This window comes from Pristiophorus japonicus, chromosome 3 (assembly GCF_044704955.1).
Source record: "Pristiophorus japonicus isolate sPriJap1 chromosome 3, sPriJap1.hap1, whole genome shotgun sequence".
In the NCBI taxonomy this organism is placed as follows: Eukaryota; Metazoa; Chordata; class Chondrichthyes; family Pristiophoridae; genus Pristiophorus; species Pristiophorus japonicus.
This window is the reverse complement of record NC_091979.1, coordinates 188,079,151-188,102,500: the sequence shown is the minus strand read 5'-3', so window position 1 is coordinate 188,102,500 and position 23,350 is coordinate 188,079,151. Positions and strand designations below refer to the sequence as shown.

The 23,350-nt window shown below is 47.3% G+C and overlaps 1 protein-coding gene across 1 annotated transcript in view; it reads left to right on the top strand.

The window, feature by feature from the left end:
* Positions 1-23,350, top strand: part of asb18 (ankyrin repeat and SOCS box containing 18) — a 42,937-nt gene that overhangs the window by 8,473 nt on the left and 11,114 nt on the right. Inside the window, exon 2 of the mRNA XM_070874894.1 lies at positions 1,756-2,023. Within this exon, the coding sequence (XP_070730995.1) occupies positions 1,756-2,023 (268 nt within the window). The remainder of the gene's footprint in view (positions 1-1,755; positions 2,024-23,350) is intronic.

Here is a 23,350-nt window from a genome sequence, read left to right as displayed (position 1 = left end):
CGGAAAAACAGTGCACACGCAAGTGCAGTCCAAGCTTGCTAAAAATTCATGCACCAACTTTGTCAAACTGGTGTTCTACTTTAATAAATCAAACAAAATCCAAAAGCAAAATCTCAGTTCCAACAGACTGCCACATTACATATCTCAGAAGCTCTTCACATCTGCTGGGTATCTTGCATTTACAACAAGAACAACAACTTGCATTTATATAGTGTAACATGGTAAAATGTCCCAAGGCGCTTCACAGGGGTAATATGAAACAAAATTTGATACTGAGCCACACAAGGAGATATTAGGACAGGTGATCAAAAGCTTGATCAAAGAGGAAGGTTTTAAGGAACGTCTGAAAGAATTGGGGAGGTAGAGAGGGGGAAAGGTTTAGGGAGGGAATTTCAGAGCTTAGGGCCTAGGCAGCTGAAGACACGGCCACCAATAGTGGGACATAAGAAAAAGGGAATGCACAAGAGGCCAGAATTGGAGGAGCGCAGATATCTCAGGCGGTTGTAGGGCTGGAGGAGGAAACAGGTTGAAAAGAGGAGAAATTGCCAAAATAAGAAAAACATTGCATTGGCAGTATCATTGCCACTCTCTTATATACCAAGTAAATGCTGCTAATATGAATTGTTTCCATCTCCCATTGTAAAAATACAAAGTCTACCACATCTCACACCACAACACACGTTCCCGTACAGCAAGGAGCCTATTGTGGTGTTAAATTATACCATAATTAATTTACTTAAATTGGCGATTACCCTAGGGCTCTATATCATAATAATTAAAAATTCTTCATGATATAGAGCCCTAGGTGTTCATGATAATGAGCTGGAGAATTATTTGAGGCAGACACTTACACTAATCCTAGTGTGTTTAATTACCAGTAGTGCTCACTATCTCATTTTTTATGAGCAAAACGGCAGATCCTCCCATTCACAAAACTCACGGAGTCAAGGTGTTAGATAGGAACTGCATGCTGTAAATGCATAAACTTTATGATGAAACATCAAGGTAGCTTACAGCAGTGAAACCAGTATCTGTTGGTTGTATACACAAAGGGAAGTGGAAACGCTGGGTCTCTCTTCCCCCAAAAAGCTGTTGAGGCTGGGGTTCAATTGTAAATGTCAAAACTGAGAGTGATAGATTTTGTTGAGTCAGAGTATTAAGGGTTCCGGGACCAAGGTGGGTACATGGAGTTAAGATACAGATTAGCCACGATCTAATTGAATGGGGAATGAGGCTCGAGGGAAGATCGGGGTGTAAGACTGATGGCCAGTACAGCTGCACGCTCCCAGGATCGATGCCCAGTCTGTGATGAGTTAGCTGGTGCTGAACTGGTGGCACTAGATTAAGTTTCATTGGAGGAGCGCAGAGATCTCAGAGGGTTATAGGGCTGGAGGAGGTTACAGAGATATGTAGGGACGAGGCCATAGAGGGATATGAACACAAGGATGAGAATTTTAATATCGAAGACATGATCTGCATCACCCACAATGGCCCTCATAGATCAATCAACCAGCTGACACTTATTGTACAAACTAACGCATGGGGACACTTGGGTGAGTCACCAGAGGATGCCCGACAGCTGTGGAACCACAGCATGAGAAAGGAATAGAAAAATGCACCAGGAATGATAGAAATGGTGAGACCCTACTTTGGCATGATGAATCATACTAAGTGAAGTCTCACCAAGGTGATGTAGAGTTGATAGCCCCTCATTCACATGGGCATTAACATTCTCCCTCTCTCGTTACACTCCAGGTCTCTGGTCTCTGGAGTACAAGCGCGAGCTGACCAGCCCTCTGTGCATCGTTGCGAGCCATGGCTACACCGACTGCCTGCAGTACCTGCTCCAACGCGGAGCCAAGGCCAATCTGATTCCGGGAATCAAGAGCGCGCTACACGTGGCCTGCGAGAACGCGCACGTGGACTGCACGGAACTGCTGCTGGAACACGGGGCAAACCCCAGGCTGCGGACAGAGGCAGGACTGGCCCCTCTGCACCTCTGCAACACTGCGCAGTCCTTTCGGTGAGTGACTTTGGTCAGAGCTCGGTGCATCACCGTATTGCAATATGGTGACAGATAATGAGTTAAAATAAAGACTTGCATTTCTGTAGCGCCTTTCGCAATCTCAGAATGTCTCAAGCACTTTATAGTCATTGAAGTAGTGTTTTTGATTTGTAGTCCATGTTGTAATGTAGGAAACACGGAAGCCAATTTGCCCACTTCAAGATCCCACAAACAGCAAACTGATAATGACCAGATCATCTGTTTTTTTTAAGTGATGGTGGTTGAGGGATAAATATTGGACGGCACAAATAATCTCTATAATTCAGCAAGAACTGGCAATCCCATTCTGCATGGTGTGAGCATGTCAGTAAGATCGGAATCCTGGAGGAGAACTGTTATGTATGCAAACATTGTAACTGTGTAAGACTTGCAGCAGAGGGCGCAATTGTTGGAGGCCCAAGGGTCACCTGCACACCTTGTGCAAGGGAATATAAAAGATTGTCTGCCATGCTGCGTAGGCACTCTGGAGTTGTATTAAAGAGATTAAGGTCACATCAGTTTTAGCTCACAGTACTCAGTCTTCTGGAGTCTTTCCATACTTAACAATTGGTGACGAGTAACAGATTATGAACTTTCACGCGGTCATGGCTGCCATTGATATTTTAGAGAGATTTGTAGAGAGTGATGATTGGGTAGCCTTCGTTGAGCGTCTCAACCAATACTTTGTGGCCAACGAGCTGGATGGGGACGATAAAGCGATCAAGCGCAGGGCAATTCTCCTCACCATGTGTGGATTCACAATATACGGTCTCATCAAGAATCTGCTAGCACCAGAGAAACCAGCGGAGAAGACATATAGAGAGTTGTGTACGCTGGTTCGGGAACACTTCAAGCCAAAGGAGTGCGTCTTAATGGCCAGCTATCGCTTCTGCACGCACCACCGCTCTGAGGGCCAGGACGTGGCGAGTTATGTCGCCGACCTGAGATGCCTTGCGGGAACTTGCGAATTTGCTGGAATTTTGGGGGAAATGCTGCGAGACTTTTTGTGCTTGGCATCGGCCACGAGGTCATTCTTCGCAAGCTGCTGTCCGCCAAATCCCTAGACCTGAGCAAGGCCATCACAATAGCCCAGGCATTCATATCCACGAGCGATATCTTCCTATCATCGAAGCTCACTGGCAAGTACTGTGCATAAAATAAAAGAACTGCATATGGCAAAGCCTACACGTCTGCAGCTGCAAACCCAGCATCACTCAGAGTCCGTCATTGGGCATGAATGCAAATCCATTAGCACCATGTTGGCGCTGAGGGGGTAATCATCGAGCCCATCAATGTCGATTCAAGCACTACGTGTGCAAAGGCTGCGAAACAATGGGGCACCTCCAGCGAATGTACAAGAATGCTGTGACTCACCATGTGGAAGAGTCGGCAGAGGATGATCGATCCGGCGTGGATCACGCAGAACAAACAAGAGAGGCAACTCAACCTGAGAAAGAAGTGTATGGGGTACACACCTTCACCACCAAGAGCCCTGCTATTATGCTGGAAGTCAAATTGAACGGTATTCCGGTATCAGTGGAGTTGGACACGGGGGCGAGTCAGTCGTTTATGAGCCAGAAGGCTTTTGAGAAACTGTGGGGCAACAAGGTATAAAGGCCCAAACTGAGCCCATTTCAGACAAAGCTGCACACCTACACCAAAGAGCTCATACCAGTCATTGGCAGTGCGGCAGTTAACGTATCTTACGATGGAGCTGTGTATGATTTATCATTGTGGATTGTACCTGGCAATGGCCCAACGCTATCCGACAGAAGCTGGCTTGGAAAGGTTCGATGGTACTGGGACGACATCAAAGCACTATCGTCAGTGGCTGACGCCTCGGGCACCCAAGTGCTGAGCAAGTTTCCGTCGCTATTTGAACCAGGCATCGGCAACTTCACAGGCGGCAACTTGGGTGCAGATCCATCTAGTCCCCGATGCAAGGCCCGTTCATCACAAGGCTCAAGCGGTTCCATATATGATGAAGGAGAAAGTCTGGACAGACTTCAATGAGATGGAATCATATCGCTAGTCGAGTTCACCGAGTGGGCCAGTCCAATTGTTCCGGTGTTGAAAAGCGATGGCACGGTCAGAATCTGCGGAGACTACAAGGTAACGATCAATAGAGTCTCGTTACAGGACCAGTACCCGCTACCCAAGGCGGATGACCTGTTCGCAAGGTTAGCAGGAGGGAAGTTGTTCTCTAAGTTGGACCTAACCTCTACCTACATGACACAGGAGCTGCCTGAATCTTCGAAAAGATTGACATGCATCAACACGCACTAAGGACTGTTCATATACCACAGTTGCCCTTTTGGGATTCGCTCGGCTGCTGCCATCTTCCAGAGGAACATGGAGAGTCTGCTGAAATCAGTTCCGCGCACCGTTGTGTTTTAAGATGACATCCTGATCACCGGTCGTTTCACCACCAAACACCTGCACAACTTGGAAGAGGTTCTAAGTTGACTCGACAGAGTGGGACTCAGGTTGAAACGCTCCAAGTGTGTTTTCCTGGCGCCAGAGGTCGAATTTTTGAGGAGCAAGATTGCGGCAGATGGCATCAGACCCACAGACTCAAAGACAGAGGCCATCAAGAATGCACCCAGACCACAGAATGTGATGGAGCTGTGTTCGTTCCTGGGACTCCTCAACTATTTTGGTAACTTTCTACCCGGGTTAAGCACTTTGCTGGAACCGATGCACATGTTGCTACGTAAGGGTAACAACTGGGTTTGGGGTAAATCTCAAGAGACAGCCTTTGAGAAGACCAGAAACCTACTTTGTTCTAATAAGTTACTTGTACTGTATGACCCGTGTAAACGGTTAGTGCTAGCTTGTGATGCAACTTCGTACGGGGTCGGCTGTGTGTTACAGCAAACAATGTATCGGGCAAACTTCAACCGGTTGCATATGTGTCTAGAAGTCTGTCTAAGGCTGAAAGAACCTACAGTATGGTCAAGAAAGAGGCATTAACATGTGTATATGGGGTTAAGAAAATGCACCAATACCTATTTGGACTTCGGTTTGAGCTTGAAACCGACCACAAACCGCTCATTTCGCTGTTTTCAGAAAGCAAAGGTAGAAACACCAATGCTTCATCCCGCATCCAAAGATGGGCACTAACATTGTCCGCCTATAACTATGTTATCCGCCACAGACCAGGCACGGAGAACTGTGCTAATGCCCTTAGTCGGCTATCATTGCCCACTACCGGAATGGAAATGGCACAGCCCGCAGACTTGCTTCTGGTCATGGATGCTTTTGAGAGCGAGGGGTCACCCGTCACTGCTCATCAGATCAGGACCTGGACCAGCCAGGATCCTGTGCTATCACTTGTAAAAAGTTGCATCCTTAATGGGAGCAGGTCGGCCGTTCCCGGGAAAATGCAAAATGAAATTAAGCCGTTTCATGACGCAAAGCTGAAATGTCCATCCAGTCGGATTGTCTCTTATGGGGTAATCGCGTGGTTTTGCGAAAAAAAGTCAGGGAAACGTTTACACGCGACCTACACAATACCCACCCAGGCATTGTCATGATGAAGGCTATAGCCAGGTCACATGTTTGATGGTCCGGTATTGACTCGGACCTAGTCATGCGTACACCAGTGCAACACGTGCTCACAACTGAGCAATGCACCAATGGAGGCTCCATTGAGTCTGTGGTCATGGCCCTCCAAACCATGGTCCAGGATCCACGTAGATTTTGCTGCCTCCTTTCTCGGAAAGGTGTTTTTAGTTGTAGTGGACGCTTACTCTAAATGGATTGAATGCGTAATCATGTCATCCAGCACATCCACTGCCACCATTGAAAGCCTCTGGGCTATGTTCGCCACCCATGGCTTGCCCGACGTCTTTGTCAGTGACAATGGACAGTGTTTCACCAGCTCGGAATTCAACAAGTTTATGACCTGCAATGGCATCAAGAATGTCAGCTCTGCCCCGTTTAAGCCCGCATCCAACGGTCAAGCGGAACGGGCAATCCAAACTATCGAGCAGAGCTTGAACCGCATGACGGAAGGCTCTCTGCAGAGCCGCTTATCTCTGGTTCTGCTCAGTTACCAGATGCGACCCCACTCGCTCACTGGGGTTCCCCCTGCAGAACTGTTAATGAAGAGAGCACTCAAAACCAGCTGTCCGGTGCAGTCAAGTCCTTCCTGTAATGCGGTGACCAGAACTGCACGCAGTACTCTCGCTGTGACCTAATTGTCTTTGTATTTTTGAAAAAGGAAAATATCTTTTGGTCCCAAAAATGCTGTTTCGTGAGTGCCGTAGAAGAAAATGATCATGTGGAAACCCGGCGTCACCAGCAAAACATGTACCACGATCGCGCAACTGTATTGTGTGGCATTGATGTTAACGACCCTGTGTTTGTCCCGAATTACGGTCATGATCCTAAATGGGTTGCTGGCACTGTCTTGGCCAAGGAGGGGAATAAAGTGTTTATATCATCATCATAGGCAGTCCCTCGGAATCGAGGAAGACTTGCTTCCACTCTTAGCATGAGTTCTTAGGTGGCTGTACAGTCCAATACGAGAACCACAGTCTCTGTCACAGGTCAGACAGATAGTTGTTGAAGGAAAGGGTGGGCAGGTGGCCTGGTTTGCCGCACGCTCCTTCCACTGCCTGCACTTGATTTCTGCATGCTCTTGGCGCTGATACTCGAGGTGCTCAGCGCCCTCCCGGATGCACTTCCTCCACTTCGGGCGGTCTATGGCCAAGGACTCCCAGGTGTCAGTGGGGATGTTGCACTTTATCAGGGAGGCTTTGAGGGCGTCCTTGTAACGTTTCCTTTGCCCGCCTTGGGCTCGTTTGCCGTGGACGAGTTCTGAGTAGAGCGCTTGCTTTGGGAGTCTCGTGTCTGGCATGCGGACAATGTGGCCTGCCCAGTGGAGCTGATCAAGTGTGGTCAATGCTTCAATGCTGGGAATGTTGGCCTGGATGAGGACGCTAATGTTTGTGCGTCTGTCCTCCCAGGGGATTTGCAGGATCTTGCGGAGACATCGTTGGTGGTATTTCTCCAATGACTTGAGGTGTCTACTGTACATGGTCTACGTCTCTGAGCCATACAGAAAGGCGGGTATTACTACGGCCTTGTAGACCATGAGCTTGGTGACAGTTTGAGGGCCTGTTCTTCAAATACTCTTTTCCTCAGGCGGCCGAAGGCTGCACTGGCGCACTGGAGGCGGTGTTGGATCTCATCATCAATGCTTGTTCTTGTTGATAGGAGGCTCCCGAGGTAGGGGAAGTGGTTCACGTTGTCCAGGGCCATGCTGTGGATCTTAATGTTTGGGGAGCAGTGCTGTGTGGCGAGGACAGGCTGGTGGAGGACCTTTATCTTACTAATGTTTAGCATAAGGCCCATGCTTTCATACGCCTCGGTAAATACATTGACTATGTCCTGAAGTTCAGCCTCTGTGTGTGCACAGACGCAGGCATCATCCGCGTACTGTAGCTCGACGACAGAGGTTGGAGTGGTCTTGGACCTGGCCTGGAGATGGCGAAGATTGAACAGGTTCCCACTGGTTCTGTAGTTTAGTTCCAGTCCAACGGGGAGCTTATCAACTGTGAGGTGGAGCATGGCAGCGAGGAAGATTGAGAAGAGGGTTGGGGCGTTGAAGCAGCCCTGCTTGACCCCGGTCCGGACATGAATTGGGTCTGTGATGTATCCATTGGTAAGGATCACGGTTTGCATATTGTCGTGGAGCAGGCGGAGTATGGTGATCTACTTTTGGGGGCATCCGAAACGGAGGAGGACGCTCCATAGACCCTCGCGGTTGACAGTGTCAAAGACCTTTGTAAGGTCGAAGAAGACCATGTATAAGGGCTGCCGCTGTTCCCGGCATTTTTCCTGCAGCTGTCGCGCTGCAAAGATCATGTCCGTTGTGCCCTTGAGGGGACGAAATCCGCACTGCAACTCCGCGAGAAGCTCCTCGGCCACAGGGAGAAGACGATTGAGGAGGACTCTAGCGACGGCTTTCCCAGTGGCTGATAGCAGGGAGATTCCTCTGTAGATGCCGCAGTCGGACTTGTCCCCTTTTTTAAAGATGGTCATGATCACTGCATCTCTAAGATCTCCCAGCATGCTCTCCTCCCTCCAGATGAGAGAGATGAGGTCGTGTATTCGTGCCAGTAGTGCCTCTCCACCATACTTCAATGCCTCAGCAGGGATTCCATCCGCTCCCGTAGCCTTGTTGTTTTTTAGCTGTCTTATGGCCTTTTCTACCTCGTGCAGTGTTGGGGTCTCACTGAGTTGGTGGTGGGTAGCATGCTGCGGGATGGAGTCGAGAACACTCGAGTCAAAGGCAGAGTCTCGGTTGAGAAGATCTTTGAAGTGTTCCTTCCAGCGGGTGCTGACTGCCTCGGTGTCCTTGATGAGTGTTTCCCTGTTCTTGGCCAGGAGTGGGGTGGGGCCTTGGGAGTTTGGTCCGTATGTGGCCTTGACTGCGATGAAGAATCCTCGCACATCATGGCTGTTGGCCAGCTGCTGTATCTCCTGTGCTTTCTCCATCCACCACCTGTTCTTTAGGTCCCGGGTCTTTTGTTGGACCTTAGCCTTTAGCCATCTAAATGCTGCATTGCTGCTCCCGAGTTGGGTTGCTGCTTAAGGCTCAGAAATGCCCTGCGCTTGCAGTCTATTAGTTCTTGAATCTCCTGATCATTCTCATCAAACCAGTACTGGTGTTTCCTGGTTGAATGACCGAGCATCTCCTTGCAGGCACTGGTTATGGAGGCCTGGAGGGCAGATCAAGCGCTGTGGGCATGCTGCGTCTCGGGGTCATCAAGGCACGCCAGGTTAGCTGTGAGGTGCTGACTGTAAAGGACTCTCTTAGCTGGGTCCTTAAGTGCTCCGGCATTGACTTTTGAATGGACAAACGTGCAGAAAGCATTTGGATCAGACCAAACTACGGTTCAACGACAACCAGGAACAACCTGAAGAGGACATCACCATCATCGATCCACCAACACACACCCAACCAGCAATCACCTCACCGTCAATCTAGAGGATGAACCCACCATTCCCAACAGTCCTGTCAGGCCAGCCGCGCCGCAATGCAGCAATGGTCCGACCAACTCACCCATGTCAGAGTTTGACTCAGACGATCAACCAGGGAGCATAGGACCCCGGATCATCTCAACTTGTAAATAATTTGTATCAAAGACTTTGGGGGGGAGTGATGTTATGTATGTAAACATTATAACTGTGTAAGACATGCCACCAGAGGGCACAACTGTTGAAGGCCCAAGGGTCACCTGCATACCTCGTGCAAGGGAGTATAATAGATTATCTGCAATGCTGCTTAGGCACTCTGGAGTTGTATTAAAGAGACTAAAGTCACATCAGTTTTAGCTCACAGTACTCAGTCTTGTGAAGTTCTTCCATACTTAACAAGAACCTTTTTAAAAAAAGATATGCACGCTGTGGAGTTAAAACTCCATGGCGTCCAGGGACCATAACTCCCGCTCTGAAACCCGGCCCCAGTAAATATCGCGGCCATAGATTCCTGGGGCTAGAAATTGCATAGCGCCCATTTAGGTCAATAACTTTTGTGGGAGCGCAAAAATATTGCCGGTCGCTACCCAATTCCAGCAGACACGAACTTCTGGTTTAGCTCTCCAGGAGGGATAAGGAACGCTAAATCCAGCGCTATCATTTTCCTTGGAGTGCTAAATGGAGTAAGAGGCGTGTTAGCGGCACAGCGCTGCACAATGTCAGTGCAGCGCTGCCAGACTCACAGGCTCCTTCCCTCCCTTAAAGGGAAGGACCATTGCTGAGGGCGTTGCATGATAGCGAATCCCCTGCTCGCTCCTGCGATCCGCGCTGATCAGCCCCAAGCACTCTATCAGATTCATGATCATCATAGGCAGTCCCTCGGAATCGAGGAAGACTTGCTTCCACTCTTAAAATGAGTTCTTAGGTGGCTGAACAGTCCACAATACGAGAACCACAGTCCCTGTCACAGGTGGGACAGATAGTCGTTGAGGGGAAGGGTGGGCGGGGAGCCTGGTTTGCCGCACGCTCTTTCCGTTGCCTGCGCTTGATTTCTGCATGCTCTCAGCAATGAGACTCGAGGTGCTCAGCACCCTCCCGGATACACTTCCTCCACTTAGGGCGGTCTTTGGCCAGGGACTCCCAGGTGTCAATGAGGATGTTGCACTTTATCAGGGAAGCTTGGAGAGTGTCCTTGTAACGTTTCCTCTGCCCACCTTTGGCTCGTTTGCCGTGAAGGAGTTCCGAGTAGAGCGCTTGCTTTGGGAGCCTCATGTCTGGCATGCAAATGATGTGGCCTGCCCAGTGGAGCTGATCAAGTGTATTCAGTGTTTCAATACTGGGGATGTTGGCCTGGTCGAGGACGCTAATGTTGGTGCGTCTGTCCTCCCAGGGGATTTGCAGGATCTTGCGGAGATATCGTTGGTGGTATTTCTCAGAGCCGTACAGGAGGGTGGGTATTACTACAGCCCAGTAGACCATGAGCTTGGTGGCAGATTTGAGGACCTAGTCTTCAAACACTCTTTTCCACAGGCGGCCGAAGGCTGCACTGGCACACTGAAGGCGGTGTTGAATCTCGTCGTCAATGTCTGCTCTTGTTGCTAAGAGACACCTGAGGTATGGGAAATGGTCCACCTTGTCCAGGGCCGCATCGTGGATCTTGATGACTGGGGGGCAGTGCTGTGCGGCAGGGACAAGATGGTGGAGGACCTTTGTCTTACGGATGTTTAGCGTAAAGCCCATGCTTTCGTACGCCTCAGTAAATACGTTGACTATGACTTGGAGTTCGGCCTCTGTATGTGCGCAGACGCAGGTGTTATCCACGTACTGTAGCTCTAACAGGGTGCAGGGCTGATCAATCACGGCAATAGAAAAATTAAAAAATGAGTTCAGAGGGTTGATGAATTTTCTTTGCCTACCTCACTGGCAATCCCTTTAACTACCACTCCCCAAGTGGCCAGCCTACCTTACAACGCCTCCTGCAGCTGCCGGTGTTGATGCCCGGTGATACTGCAGGGGGCAGATGCGAATTTATGATCAGGGGCTATGATATATCCTTACGACATCACTAAGAAGCACACACACACAAGGTGGCTCTTAACAGAAAATTGTAATTATGTGACTTTGCCAGAACTCCTGGGAGAACTCCCCTGCTCTTCTTCAAAAAGGTGCCCTGGGATCTTTTACATGAGAGGCCAGACAGGGCTATGATTTAAAGTCTCATCCGGCAGATGGCACCTCTGACAGTGCTGCACTCCCACTGTACTGCTCCGGGAGTATCAGCCTAGATTTTATGCTCAAGTCTCTGGAGTTAATCCTAATCACTTCCATAATTGCAGAAAGAAAGAAAGATTTGTATTTATATGGCTCCTTTCATGACCACTACACGTCCCAACGGGCTTTACAGCTAATGAAGTACTTTTTGAAGTGTAGTCACTGTTGTAATGTAGGAAACTGTGTGAATTGTGTATGAGAAGGATGTAGTTTAACAAAACTTATCGAAAACTGGAAGATTAATTATTGAAAAATTCAACTGTAAGACCCAAATTCACTGGGGATTGGATGATGCAGTGGGTTAGCGCACTGTTCTTTCACCTGTGGGACATGGGTATAAGGGACTGTGTGGGTCAGTCCCAACCCTGTTCCTAGTAAAAATATGTCCAAGCACAAAGAATCTCGATAATTCAGCAAGAACTGGCAATCTCATTCTGCCTAGTGTGTGAAATGGCAATATTTCCCTGGTGCAGTAGGGGGCACTGTTATAGAATCATGGGGGGTAATTCTATCCCTAAAAACAGGTGGGTTTGGGTCGGGTGGGTAGCTAAAATGTAAAAAATCTGGAACGGGAACCCAACCCACCTCGAACACGCCCACTTCCGGTTTTAACGGAGAAGGGATGAGGGGAGGGTAACCAATCTGTTCTCAGGAGGCGGGTTGGTCGTTGAAACCTTTTACGGAACATCAGAACATAGGAACAGGAATAGGCCAGTTAGCCCCTCGAGCCTGTTCTGCTATTCAATGAGATCATGGCTGACTTGTGACCTAACTCCAGATACCTTTGCCCAATATCCCTTAATATCTTTAGTTAACAAAACGCTATCAATCTCAGATTTAAAATTAACTATTGACCTAGCGGAAGAGATTTCCAAACTTCTACCATCCTTTGCGTGTAGATGTGTTTTCTAACTTCACTCCTAAAAGGCCTGGCTCTAATGTTTAGGCTATATTCCTTCATCCTAGACTCCCCAACCAAAGAAAATAGTTTCTCTCGATCTCCCCTATCAGTTCCCCTTAATATTTTTAAAACTTTGATCAAATCACCCCTTAACTTTCTAAATTCTAGGGAACACAACCTTAGTTTATGTAATCTCTTCTCATAATTTAATCCTTGGAGGCCGGATATCATTCTGGGTAAACCTACGCTGCTCTCCCTCCAAGGTCAATATATGCTTCCTAAGATGTGGTGCCCAGAGCTGCTCACAGTGCGCTAGGTGTGGTCTAACCAGGGCTTTGTACAGCTGCAGCATAACTTCTACCCCCTTGTATTCTAGTCTTCAGATTTAAAGGCCAGCATTCCATTAGCCTTTTTGATTATTTTCTGTACCTGTCCATCATCTAAGTCGTTAATAGATACGGTGAATAGTTGAGGTCCCAACACAGATCCCTGTGGGACACCACTCGTCACGTCCTGCCAATTTGAGTGCCTACCCATTATCCCTACTGCCTTTCTCCAGCCACTCAGCCAATTTCATAACCAGGTCAATAAGTTGCCTTCAATTCCACGAGCTTTAACTTTAGCTACAGTCTCTTATGTGGGACTTTATCAAATGCCTTCTGGAAATCCATATAAATAAAATCTATAGACATTCCGCTGTCCACTACTTTAGTAACCTCTTCAAAAAATTCAATTAGGTTCATCAGGCATGACCTACCCTTTACAAATCCATGCTGGCGCTCTCTAATCAGCTGAAATTTTTCAATGTGTTCAGTCACTCTATCCTTAATTATAGACTAGCAATTTCATAAAAACAGAAGTTAGGCTAACTGGTTTATAATTCCTTGGTTTCCCTTTCTATCTTTCTTAAATTGTGCAGTGATATGCAACTTTCCAATCTAAAGGAACAGTTCCTGAATCAAGAGAACTTTGGAATATTATAGCTAGGTGTAGGGGCTCTTATATTCTTAGCAGTTGACGAGATTCAAGTCCGATGGTAGTATCCAGGCAAACTTTATTGGCTCAGTTACATTCAGTTACATCTTGCAGTTACTAAGAATAAAGCGCACTCTACCGCGTGTTACAGCTTCAGTTATAGTCGTGAATGTGGGGTTTTCCCATTCCCTGATTGCCCCCCTTGCTGTTACTGGGTTCAGTTTGTCGACTCCAGACTGGCTGCTGGTTATGACCCAGCTGTCCATTGCAGATAGCAATCGCCTTGGTCATGATGCGATTACCACATCATGCCCCTTCCTCCTGCTGTTCACTGTTTCGCAACATGTTCCTGTTATCTGGTCGGAACAGCGCTTAACCATGTGACTGTGCTTTGGCCCCAACCACGCTGCAACCTTTTCCATTGTTAGTGAGCACGTACGCAGCACACAGCTACTCTATAATTATAAATTAATCAGGTCCCAGTTAATCAGGTCCCACAATAGTTAATCAGGGCCCACACTAGGGCATCTGCAATGTGCTCATCAACTTTAAATCCCTGGGATGGAAACTATCTAGTACTGGGGATTTATCACTCTTTAGTGCTATTATTTTCATCATTACTGTTATTATGCTTCTGTTAATTTTGGTGAGTTCCTGTCCATGATTCAATATTAGTTTCTTTGGGATCTCCGGCATGCTATCCTCTTCCTCTACTGTAAATACTGACACAAAATAATTATTCAACATATTCGCAATTTACATTTGCAATATCACCATTATCAGTTTACAAGGGGCGAACATTGCTCCTAACTAACCTCTTTTTCCTAATATCATTGTTTTAAAAAATTGCCTTGATTTTGATATCCCTTGGAAGTTTCTTCTCATACTCCCTTTTTGTAGCCTTCCTATCTGTTTTGTCACCTTTTGTTGTTCTTTGTATCTGTTCCAGTCGCCAGGATCTGTGCTATTATTTGCATTTTTGTATGCTTTATTTTTAGTTTTATGTTGTCCCTTATCGCTTTTGTCAATCATGGATGTTTTGTTTTTGTCAAGTAGAGCTTTTGCCCCTTAGGGGTATAAACTGGTTCTGTATCACATTCAGTTATTTTTTGAACACCTCCCACTGATCTTCTGCCGATTTACCCATTAACAGATTTGCCCAGTTTACTGTGGACAGTCTCTGTCTCATCCCATTGAAGTCAGTCTTACCTAAATCTCAAAACTTTGCAGCTGTTTCGGGTTTCTTTCTTTCAAACACATGTGAACTCAATCATATTATGATCGCTATTAGATAAATGTTCATGCACCGTTAGGCTGTTAACTAAATCTGTCTCATTACTCATTCTTAAATCTAATATGGCTTGCTCCTTTGTTGGTTCTAGGTCATATTGTTGCAGAAAACTATCCTGAACACACTCAAGAAATCACTACATTTCTGCCATGAGCTATTCTGCTTATCCCAATCGATATGAAAGTTAAAACCCCCATTAAAATCACTGTGCCTTTACTTCATATTTGTCTAACCTCTGTATTTATCCATTCAGGGGGCTATGTGCCTTCATTTTAACTGGATTTCTATTTTTAACCACAGTCGGCCAGGTTTCCTGGGATTGGGAATCTGACAGGTAAAAAGAGCCAAGGAAGGTTGGATCCATCAGGTAAGTGCCTTTACAGCACTGGTGTATGTGCCAGGAGGAGCAGGAATGTTTCTTCCAGGATCAACAAGCGACCCTGTTAATACCCCACTTGCATCCATGGTCTGTCCCTGACAGCACCACTCCCACCCCCGCCCCCCCCCCACTAATCACCAACCACCCAACGATCACTGATACTTCCCATGATCACCAAACCCTCATCAGCGAAACCCCTACGATCATCGACCCCGCCGTGATCACCTCCACCACCCCTCGTCAACCCGCGATCACTGAAACCCCTCTTCTCTGAACACCACCTGCGATTTCTCCCTGACTTGCCATCACTGTCCTCGATCTCTGAACTCCTCTAATCTCTCCCCGACTTCCCTGGCTCTCCAATCCCAGTCCAATTTCCATACCCCCGAATCTCTGACTGCTCCCCAATTTACCCCCAACCCCCATTTCTATCCCATATCTCCAATCCTGCTCCGATCTTTCCCTGACCCCACCTCCCGGTCTCCGAGCTCCCTCTGATCTCTCCCCAATGTCCATATCTCCATCCCTGATCTCTGACCCCCTACGATCTCTCCCCGACCACCCATTTATGTACCTGATCTCCGACCCCCTCTGAGCTCTCTCTGACCTTGCACTGCAACCCCTCTCAGTCTCTGTCCCTGATCTTCAAACCCCCTCTGATATTTTACCCCACCATCCCCCGCCCCCCCACCCTACCCCCTCGGTCTCTTAATCCTTCCAACCTCTCCCCGACCCCCCATCTCTGTGCCTGATCTGCGATTCCTTCCGATCTCTCGCCTACCACTCCTGTTCTCCGATCCTCTCTGATCTCCCGCGACTTCTGACCCCACCCCACAATCCTTGACACCCCCTCCGATCTCTCCCTGAACCCCACTTTGATCTTCCAGCCTCCCTGCAATCACCTCTGACCCTGCCCCCCATGCTGTACCTACCCCTGTGACCTCTAAAACCAATGTGCATTAAACTTACCTCTCCTGGGCTGGTCTTTTCTGGAGCATTCCCTGCCAAACAGGAAGCCAAGCATATCAATAAGGTCGGTTTCTGGGCAGAGAACCTTTTTAAAAAAAAATACATGCACGCTGTGGAGTTAAAACTCCATGGCATCCGCGGACAATAAACCCTCCCACCCCCCCATGCCCGCTCTGAAACGACCCCAGTAAATGTCGCGGCCATAGATTCGTAGGGCTAGAAATTGCATAGCCCCCGTTTAGGTCGATAATTTTTGCGGGAGCACAAAAATATTGCCAGGCGCTACCCAGTTCCAGTGGTTTAGCTCTCCAGGAGGAATGAGGAATGCTAAATCCAGTGCTATCATTTCCCTTGGAGCGCTAAATGGGGTAAGAGGCGTGGTAGCGACACAGCGCTGCACAATGTCCAGTGGAGCGCTGCCAGACTCACAGGCCCCTTCCCTCCCTTAAAGGGAAGGGCCATTGCTGAGGGCGTTACGAGATAGCAAATCGCCTGCTCGCCGATGGCACCTACGATCCGGGACGATCAGCCCCAAGCACTCTAACAGAGTGCAGGGCTAATCAATCGCGGCAATAGGAAAATTCAAAAATGAGTACAGAGAGTTGATGAAAATTTTTTGGCAATCCCTTTAACTACCACTCCTCAAGCGGCTGGCCTACCTTACACCGCCTCCTGCAGCTGCCGGTGTTGATGCCCGGTGATACTGCAGGGGGCGGAAGCGAATTTAGGATCCGAGGCTGTGATATATCCTTACGATATCACTAAGAAGCACACACACACACACACACACACACACAAGATGGCTCTTAACAGAAAGCTGGAATCATGTGATTTTGCCACATGGTCCTTCATTATTTACATTAGTAGTTGCATTACCACAGTAGTCCACTTGGGGGAGCTCTATTACACTTCTCCATCCTTAATGAAGAAATAATCCGAATAAAATAATCATCATACATAAATTGCATGGTGTACACAACAAAAGATATGGGGCTAGAACCTCCACTTTTGAGCTTATCGCCCAAAAATGGGCGTTATTTCCGGCGTGGGCATTAAAAAAGAGTTTTCAGATCGCTAGCTTCTCACCCATTCTCAAAACACCTAGTTTACATTTTTGAAAATGGGCATTATCATGAGCGATATCAAATGGACGGTAGCGTTAAATTTTTCTGACCTTCTGCCGTAAAGTGTGGCCGTCATTCGCAACGGCATGGCAACGCTTGATTTCCGCGATTCAGGAGGTCAAGGGTCATCATGACATGCGCAGAAGAGGAGATAGAGAGAGAGGGAGCTCAGAGGCACTGAAAGCGTGTGTGGCCATGGTGTGTGCTTGTTTGGCTGTTGTGGGAGGAAGGACGGTGATTCACCAGCAGCAAAAAGCCTACTAAGCACCAAGAAATAGTTGGCTCCGAGTTTTTATCCAACAAGTAACATATCAAATGGAAGGGATGGAGAAGGCCCTGGAGCTGGTAGCCAGGAACATTGGTGGCAGAGGGCTCCCAGTGGTCCCGGAGCGCCGCACTGCACCCCCATTGCCAACCAAACATGAGAGCCAGCAGCAAAATCTTGCTTATGGCTCAGAGCACACCCCCACCTCGGGACCGTCCTCTCCCGTATCCATCCAAGCAGTGCTTTGGCTGTCACCCCACCCCCACCAATGAAGCATCGCCTGAGGACCTCCTCGGCCAGGCGGCTTAGAGTCAGGAGGGTAAAATAAGGGGTAGAGGTGGGGAGGAGAAGCGGGGGCGGGCAATGGAGAAGGGTTGGTTTGTACAGCAGTACTGATGATTTCACACTAATGTTCGGTTTAAATGTTTTTTATTTAACAAAACCTTGCAGCACATTGGCTCAGATAGCTGCACCATTACACGCTGGTGATTCCTTAACATCAAAGGGTATAATTACACTTAACTTCAATCAACTTAAACTTTAACTGTCACCAAGGTGATGCCCACCATTGATGTATGACCTGCACACCCAACAGTGTGTCAGCCTTATAACTAACACCAACGTTCTTTCAGGCAAAGCAATCATTGATGAGCTCCTGACGTAAGGCTCTTGCAGCTATCATGCTACCATGGGACCCCTTTCATACAGTCTACAGGGGGGCAGGGGTGGGGGCATGGCTTCAGCGTCAACCTGATTGTCTGCCCGATGTCAGCGTCTGCCTCCTCATCCTCCTCTTCCTCTCATCAGGCAATTCTTGTCCCCTTCTGATAGCCAAGTGGTGTAGCATGGAGCAGACCACCACGAATTTAGTTACCTGCTCAGGGTGGTATTGGAGCTCGCCTCCTGAGTGGTTCAGGCGTCTGAAGCGCTGCTTCAGCACACCAATGTTTTTTTTCCACGATATTGCAAGTTGCTCTGTGGCTCTTGTTGTATCGCCTCTCGGCCTTGCTATGGGTGTCACGCCAGGGGGTCATCAGCCAGGTGGTGAGGCCATATCCTTTGTCCCCAAGTATTCAGCATTGACCTTGTGGCTCATTGTTAAATAAGTCAGATACAGTACTCTCATACAGGATGTGCACATCATGGATGCTGCCCGGAAATTGAGCATTCACTGCCAGTATAATTTGCTGGTGGTCGACAACCAGCTGGACATTCAGGGAGTGGAATCCCTTGCGGTTCCTGAAAACCTCAGCATCCTGAAAAGGTGCCCGCATCGCGATGTGTGTACAGTCTATTGCTCCCTGCACCTTGGGGAAGTTTGCAATTCTGGAGAAACCTAGAGCCCTCTCACTCTGCCCTTCCTTGGTCATAGGGAAGCTGATCAAGTCCCTCCTGCATGCATAAAGGGCTTCAGTGACCTGTCTAATGCAGCAATGTGTGGCATGCTGAGAAAGTCCGCAAATGTCGCCAGCTGTGGCCTGAAAAGAGGCATAGAACAACAGTGCCGCGGTGACTTTGATCTCGGCTGACAGTGCAGTTCTGATGGTGCTGGCAGGCTGCAGATTTGCCCTTATCAGCTGGCATACCTCAGTGATAACCTCTTTGTGGAAGGGCAGTCTCCAAAGGCAGGTGGTGTTGGGCAAGTCGGGGTAAGAATGCTTCTCCTTGTACTTGCAGGGAGGTGTAACGTCTGGTCCTCCTCATCTGTCTGTCACTTCATACATTGGGCACATAATGCAGTGGAGCGTTCCTCCGGCGATGTCGAGTCTGCTGACTGTAGTTGGTCACCAAGAGAGGGTAAGAAAGGACAGGCCCCATTGCAGTAGCTCTCTGTTTTCCACTGATTGCACACAAACAAGGAATGTCCCGATGAACACAGCTCTTCAATTCCAATCGGTCACAGTGTGGTCAAGATGATTCTGGAGATGTTCACATCAACTGCAACAACCTGCAGAGTATATTCGAACTCTGCCGAAGTTGAAGCACAGCAGCTTTTTAAAGGATGCGACATATGATCTACAACATGGCATCCATAACGCTGTGATTCGTTCCGGTTAGTTCCACTTTTTGTGGGTGGCTTTTTGAGCAAGCGATATTGTGGCGAAATGTGTGCGAGGTGGTGAAATTGCCAATGGGCGATCTCCATGGCCGCTAGTTTGGGTAAATATACTCTTTACGAAAAAACAGTCACCGGGCATTAATATTGAATCTCGGCGTTAATTCCGTGCGGAAAGTAACTCTGAGCGACATAATGGCCGTTGAATTCACCCATTCTGCTGATTCTACCTCAAAAAAGTGGGCGAGCGGTAATAGTTTTTCTCGGCATTAACCACATGGGGAAAGTAACGCTAGGCAATAAGTTTCCAAAAAATGCCCGCCAGTTTCCATTTTGTGCCAAAATGGGCACTATATGGCCGTTGTACGTCATTTCAGCTGTAAAATGAGCATTAGGTGGGCGTTAAGCAGGCAAAAAAAAGTGGAGGTTCGAGCCTATGGACTTGTATCAAACCTTTTGACCAAATGTGTGAGGACCACATCTTCACTGCTCTTCCTGGTAATCACTTTAACCATTTATGGTGATGGTTCATCACTCTAAACTTCTGATTCAATTTCACACTTCTCTCTCTTACTCCATCTCTATCATGACTCTTTCTATCTTGATTGGTTCTCTTCCACTGACTGTGCCAAGTTTGACTTTAACAACAAGAACCTGGTTTGTGGCTGTCATTTAAGAAACAACTCTGCTGGCGCTCTTCCAGTAATTGTATGAGGAGTATTCCAATAAGTAATCAGAAAATTTGCTAGTTTGTGGTCCAATGACAACTGCCATTTCTTTGGATTGGATCCCAACATTTACTTGATGAGAGCATATTTTACATTTGTACTGTGCGCTCTGCTGCACCATTGATACCTGCTTTGTCCAGCCATTCTGAACAAAATTGCGGCCCATTATCAGACACAATTTCTTCTGGGAGGCCATATGAAGAAAACAATCTTTATAAATTGTCTAGCATTTTACTTGTTATTTTCCACATCGGAAACCCTTCTACCCACTTCGAATGGCTATCAATCACAATGAACAATTGTTGTCCTTGTAGCTTTTCAAAATCTACATGTAACGTTTGCCACAACCTGGGAGGCTATTTCCATGGCTGTAATGGTACTGATGCTGGTTTCTTGCTTACCGATTGACATGTCATACACTGATTGACGATGTACTCTATGGGCTGGATTTTCCAATCTTCTGCACTCTGGTTTCACTCTGGAGCGGCGGCAATGGTGGTGGTCAGGGCTTCAGCACCCCGCAGCGATCCTCCGGTCCGGTTTTGCGGTGGCGCTGAGCAGCACCGCCCGGTAGAGCTGCGCCCATTGTGCAACGCCCCTGGCTACGACACCGGCGTGAGTTTGAGTTCCTGCCTGACTTGTCCGCACAGAAGTGCGACCGCAATGACCATCTGGGAAATCAAGGCGGTCCTATGATCCCACTGGCAAAAAGGTAGGTAATGGACTCCTAAGGTAAGTGTGATTGTTTTTTTTAGCCATTTGTGTTGTGGTGGCATTGGCAATGTTTTGGGAATGTTTTTGTAGGTTTTTTTTTGTATGTTTCTCCCCCATTCCCCCACCCCCCTCCCCAGACATCTCTCAGAGCACACCCGACCCAGCTCTTTAGCTCGGGAGTTTCTCATCCTTGTGCCATGAGAGATGTACAATGCGTCCCTTAGCACTTCACCGCCCAGATGCCCAAACTTAAATACTAAAGCGCAAACTATACCCAACTGCTAACTTTCCCGCCCCGTTGCCATTATCGCCCCAAAAACATAAAAGTCTAAAATCCAGCCCTATATCTTTATCTAAACCTGGCCACCATAAGTAACCACGTGCAAAACTCTTGGTCAAGCACATTCCCAGGTGCTGGTCATGAAGATCACCTAACAATTTTGACCTGAACTTATTTGTGATAACCACTCTTGCACCCCACGTGATACAATCTTTATTCACTGATAATTAATTCCTATGAACGAAGTATAGATGAATATCTTCCTCTGATACCTGGCTTGCCCAGCCATTTTCTATGTAATCATACACCTTTGACATTACAGGGTCATGTTTAGTTGCTCTACCAATCTCTTTAGCTGTGACTGGCAGTTCATCAATGTATGAAAAATAGAACACTTCTTCCCTATTGGGTATAACTTGTGATAGGAATGACAACCTGGACATAGCATCAGTATTACCATCTAACTTAGGTACAATAACGATGGGTGTAGCCCAATTACTTAGATCTACCTTTGAGATAATGTTCTCAGTTTCTAGTCTTTTGAGTTCTTGCTCAATTTTCTCCTTGAGTGCATATGGTACGGGTCATGGCTTGCAGTAAACTGGTCTAGCATCCTTCTGCACTCTGACACCTGCCTTGAATCTTTGGATCAGACTGCCTATTTTGCGGAACACCTTCAGATACTGCTTGATGACATCATCTTTCGATGCAAATTTCATTTCCAAACAGAAAAATCTCATTCCAATCCAGCTTCAGTGATCCCAACCATTTCTGCCTATCAAGGCAGGCTTGGCTCCTGCCACTACTATGAAAGGCAAGCTCTGAAACTGAACTTTGTATTTCACTGGCATGGTGATACATCCTACAACAGGGATTTGCTCTCCTGAGTAGCCTCGCAATTCTGTTTTCAATTTCTCCAGTTGAAAATCACACAACTTGTCGAGATATAGCGATTCCGGTACTACACTCATGGATGCACCAGTGTCAATTTCCATGGGTATCCTAGTTCCTGCAATGTCTACGTGGATGACAATACTTTGTGAATCGCTGTTAGATACCCACGTGCTCTTGATGATGTGTAAAACTTCCTCGTCCTATTGCTTCTCTTCAATAATGTGGTGTCTGGCAATTTCTGCTTCTAGCATTGAACATAGGTTTATTCTTCAGTCGGCATGCCTTTGCAAGATGCCCAGTTTTCTTGCAGAAGAAATACTCTACCTTCACATATGGACAGCTTTGAGCAATGCATTGTCCCAGACGCTGATAGCATGACTTCAATGTACTGCTACCATGGCCAGTTGCTGAGGCCTTGGGGCCCAACTGCCTTTTACTTTTAAACTGCAGGCGATTCGCCTCGGTTGTCTGATGACTGGAAATGGTGCGAAATTCTCTGAAGTATTAGTTTGCCATATCCATCGACATAGCTGTCTGACAAGCAAAATCAAAAGTCAAGTTAGGTGTTGTCAATAATTTTTTTCTGATTGCTTCATTTTTTATCCCACAAACAAAATGGTCACGCAATGCTCGGTCCTGAAAGTTTCCAAAATGACAGTGAATGGGTAGCTTTTTTAAAGCTACAATGTACTCACTGATACCCTCATCATTCAATTCATCTCGTGTTCCAAAACAATAACTTTCAGCAATTTCCAGAGGTTCAGGACTGACTCTCTGTCAGTGGCGTGCCCTTTGGCTTGTCATGAACAAACACATTTTTCAGGGTTTCATACACCTAGGGGCCTGCTTCAGTCAAGAACATATCCTGTTTCCTTTCTCTAAAACCACCCGGTTATGGGTTTCATCATCGGGAACTTCGACGATACTCTTCATGGTGAAAAACATTTCTGGTCGCTCCACATATGCTGAAAAAGTCTCTCGATCGCAAAGGAACTTACCCAAGCACCCTGTTATTCCCATAGGCATGTCAGCAGTTGTAGTGTGTGGCAATTTCTACTTATAGCATTGAAAATTGGTTTACTCTTCTGTTGGCATGCCTTTGCAAGATGCCCAGTTTTCTTGCAGTAGAAACACTCTGCCTTCACATATGCACTTGTAATTTACCTTGGACTTTTAGCTGTTCTGCAAAACAAAGAACCTCTGAAAATCTCTCTGTTGGTTGGCAGGAATCATCCACCAACAACAATTTCAGCTAGGGAATCCGATGTGATATATCCTTACGACATCACTGAGAAGCTCACACACACAAGATGGCTCTTAACAGAAAACTGTCATCATATGACTTTGCCACATGATCCTTTATTATTAACACAGTAGTCCATTAGGTAGAGCAGTAGTCCACTAGGGGATCTCTATTACAGGGGCGGTACCGGGGCGCTGCACACCGGATGACATCACGATTTCCGGGG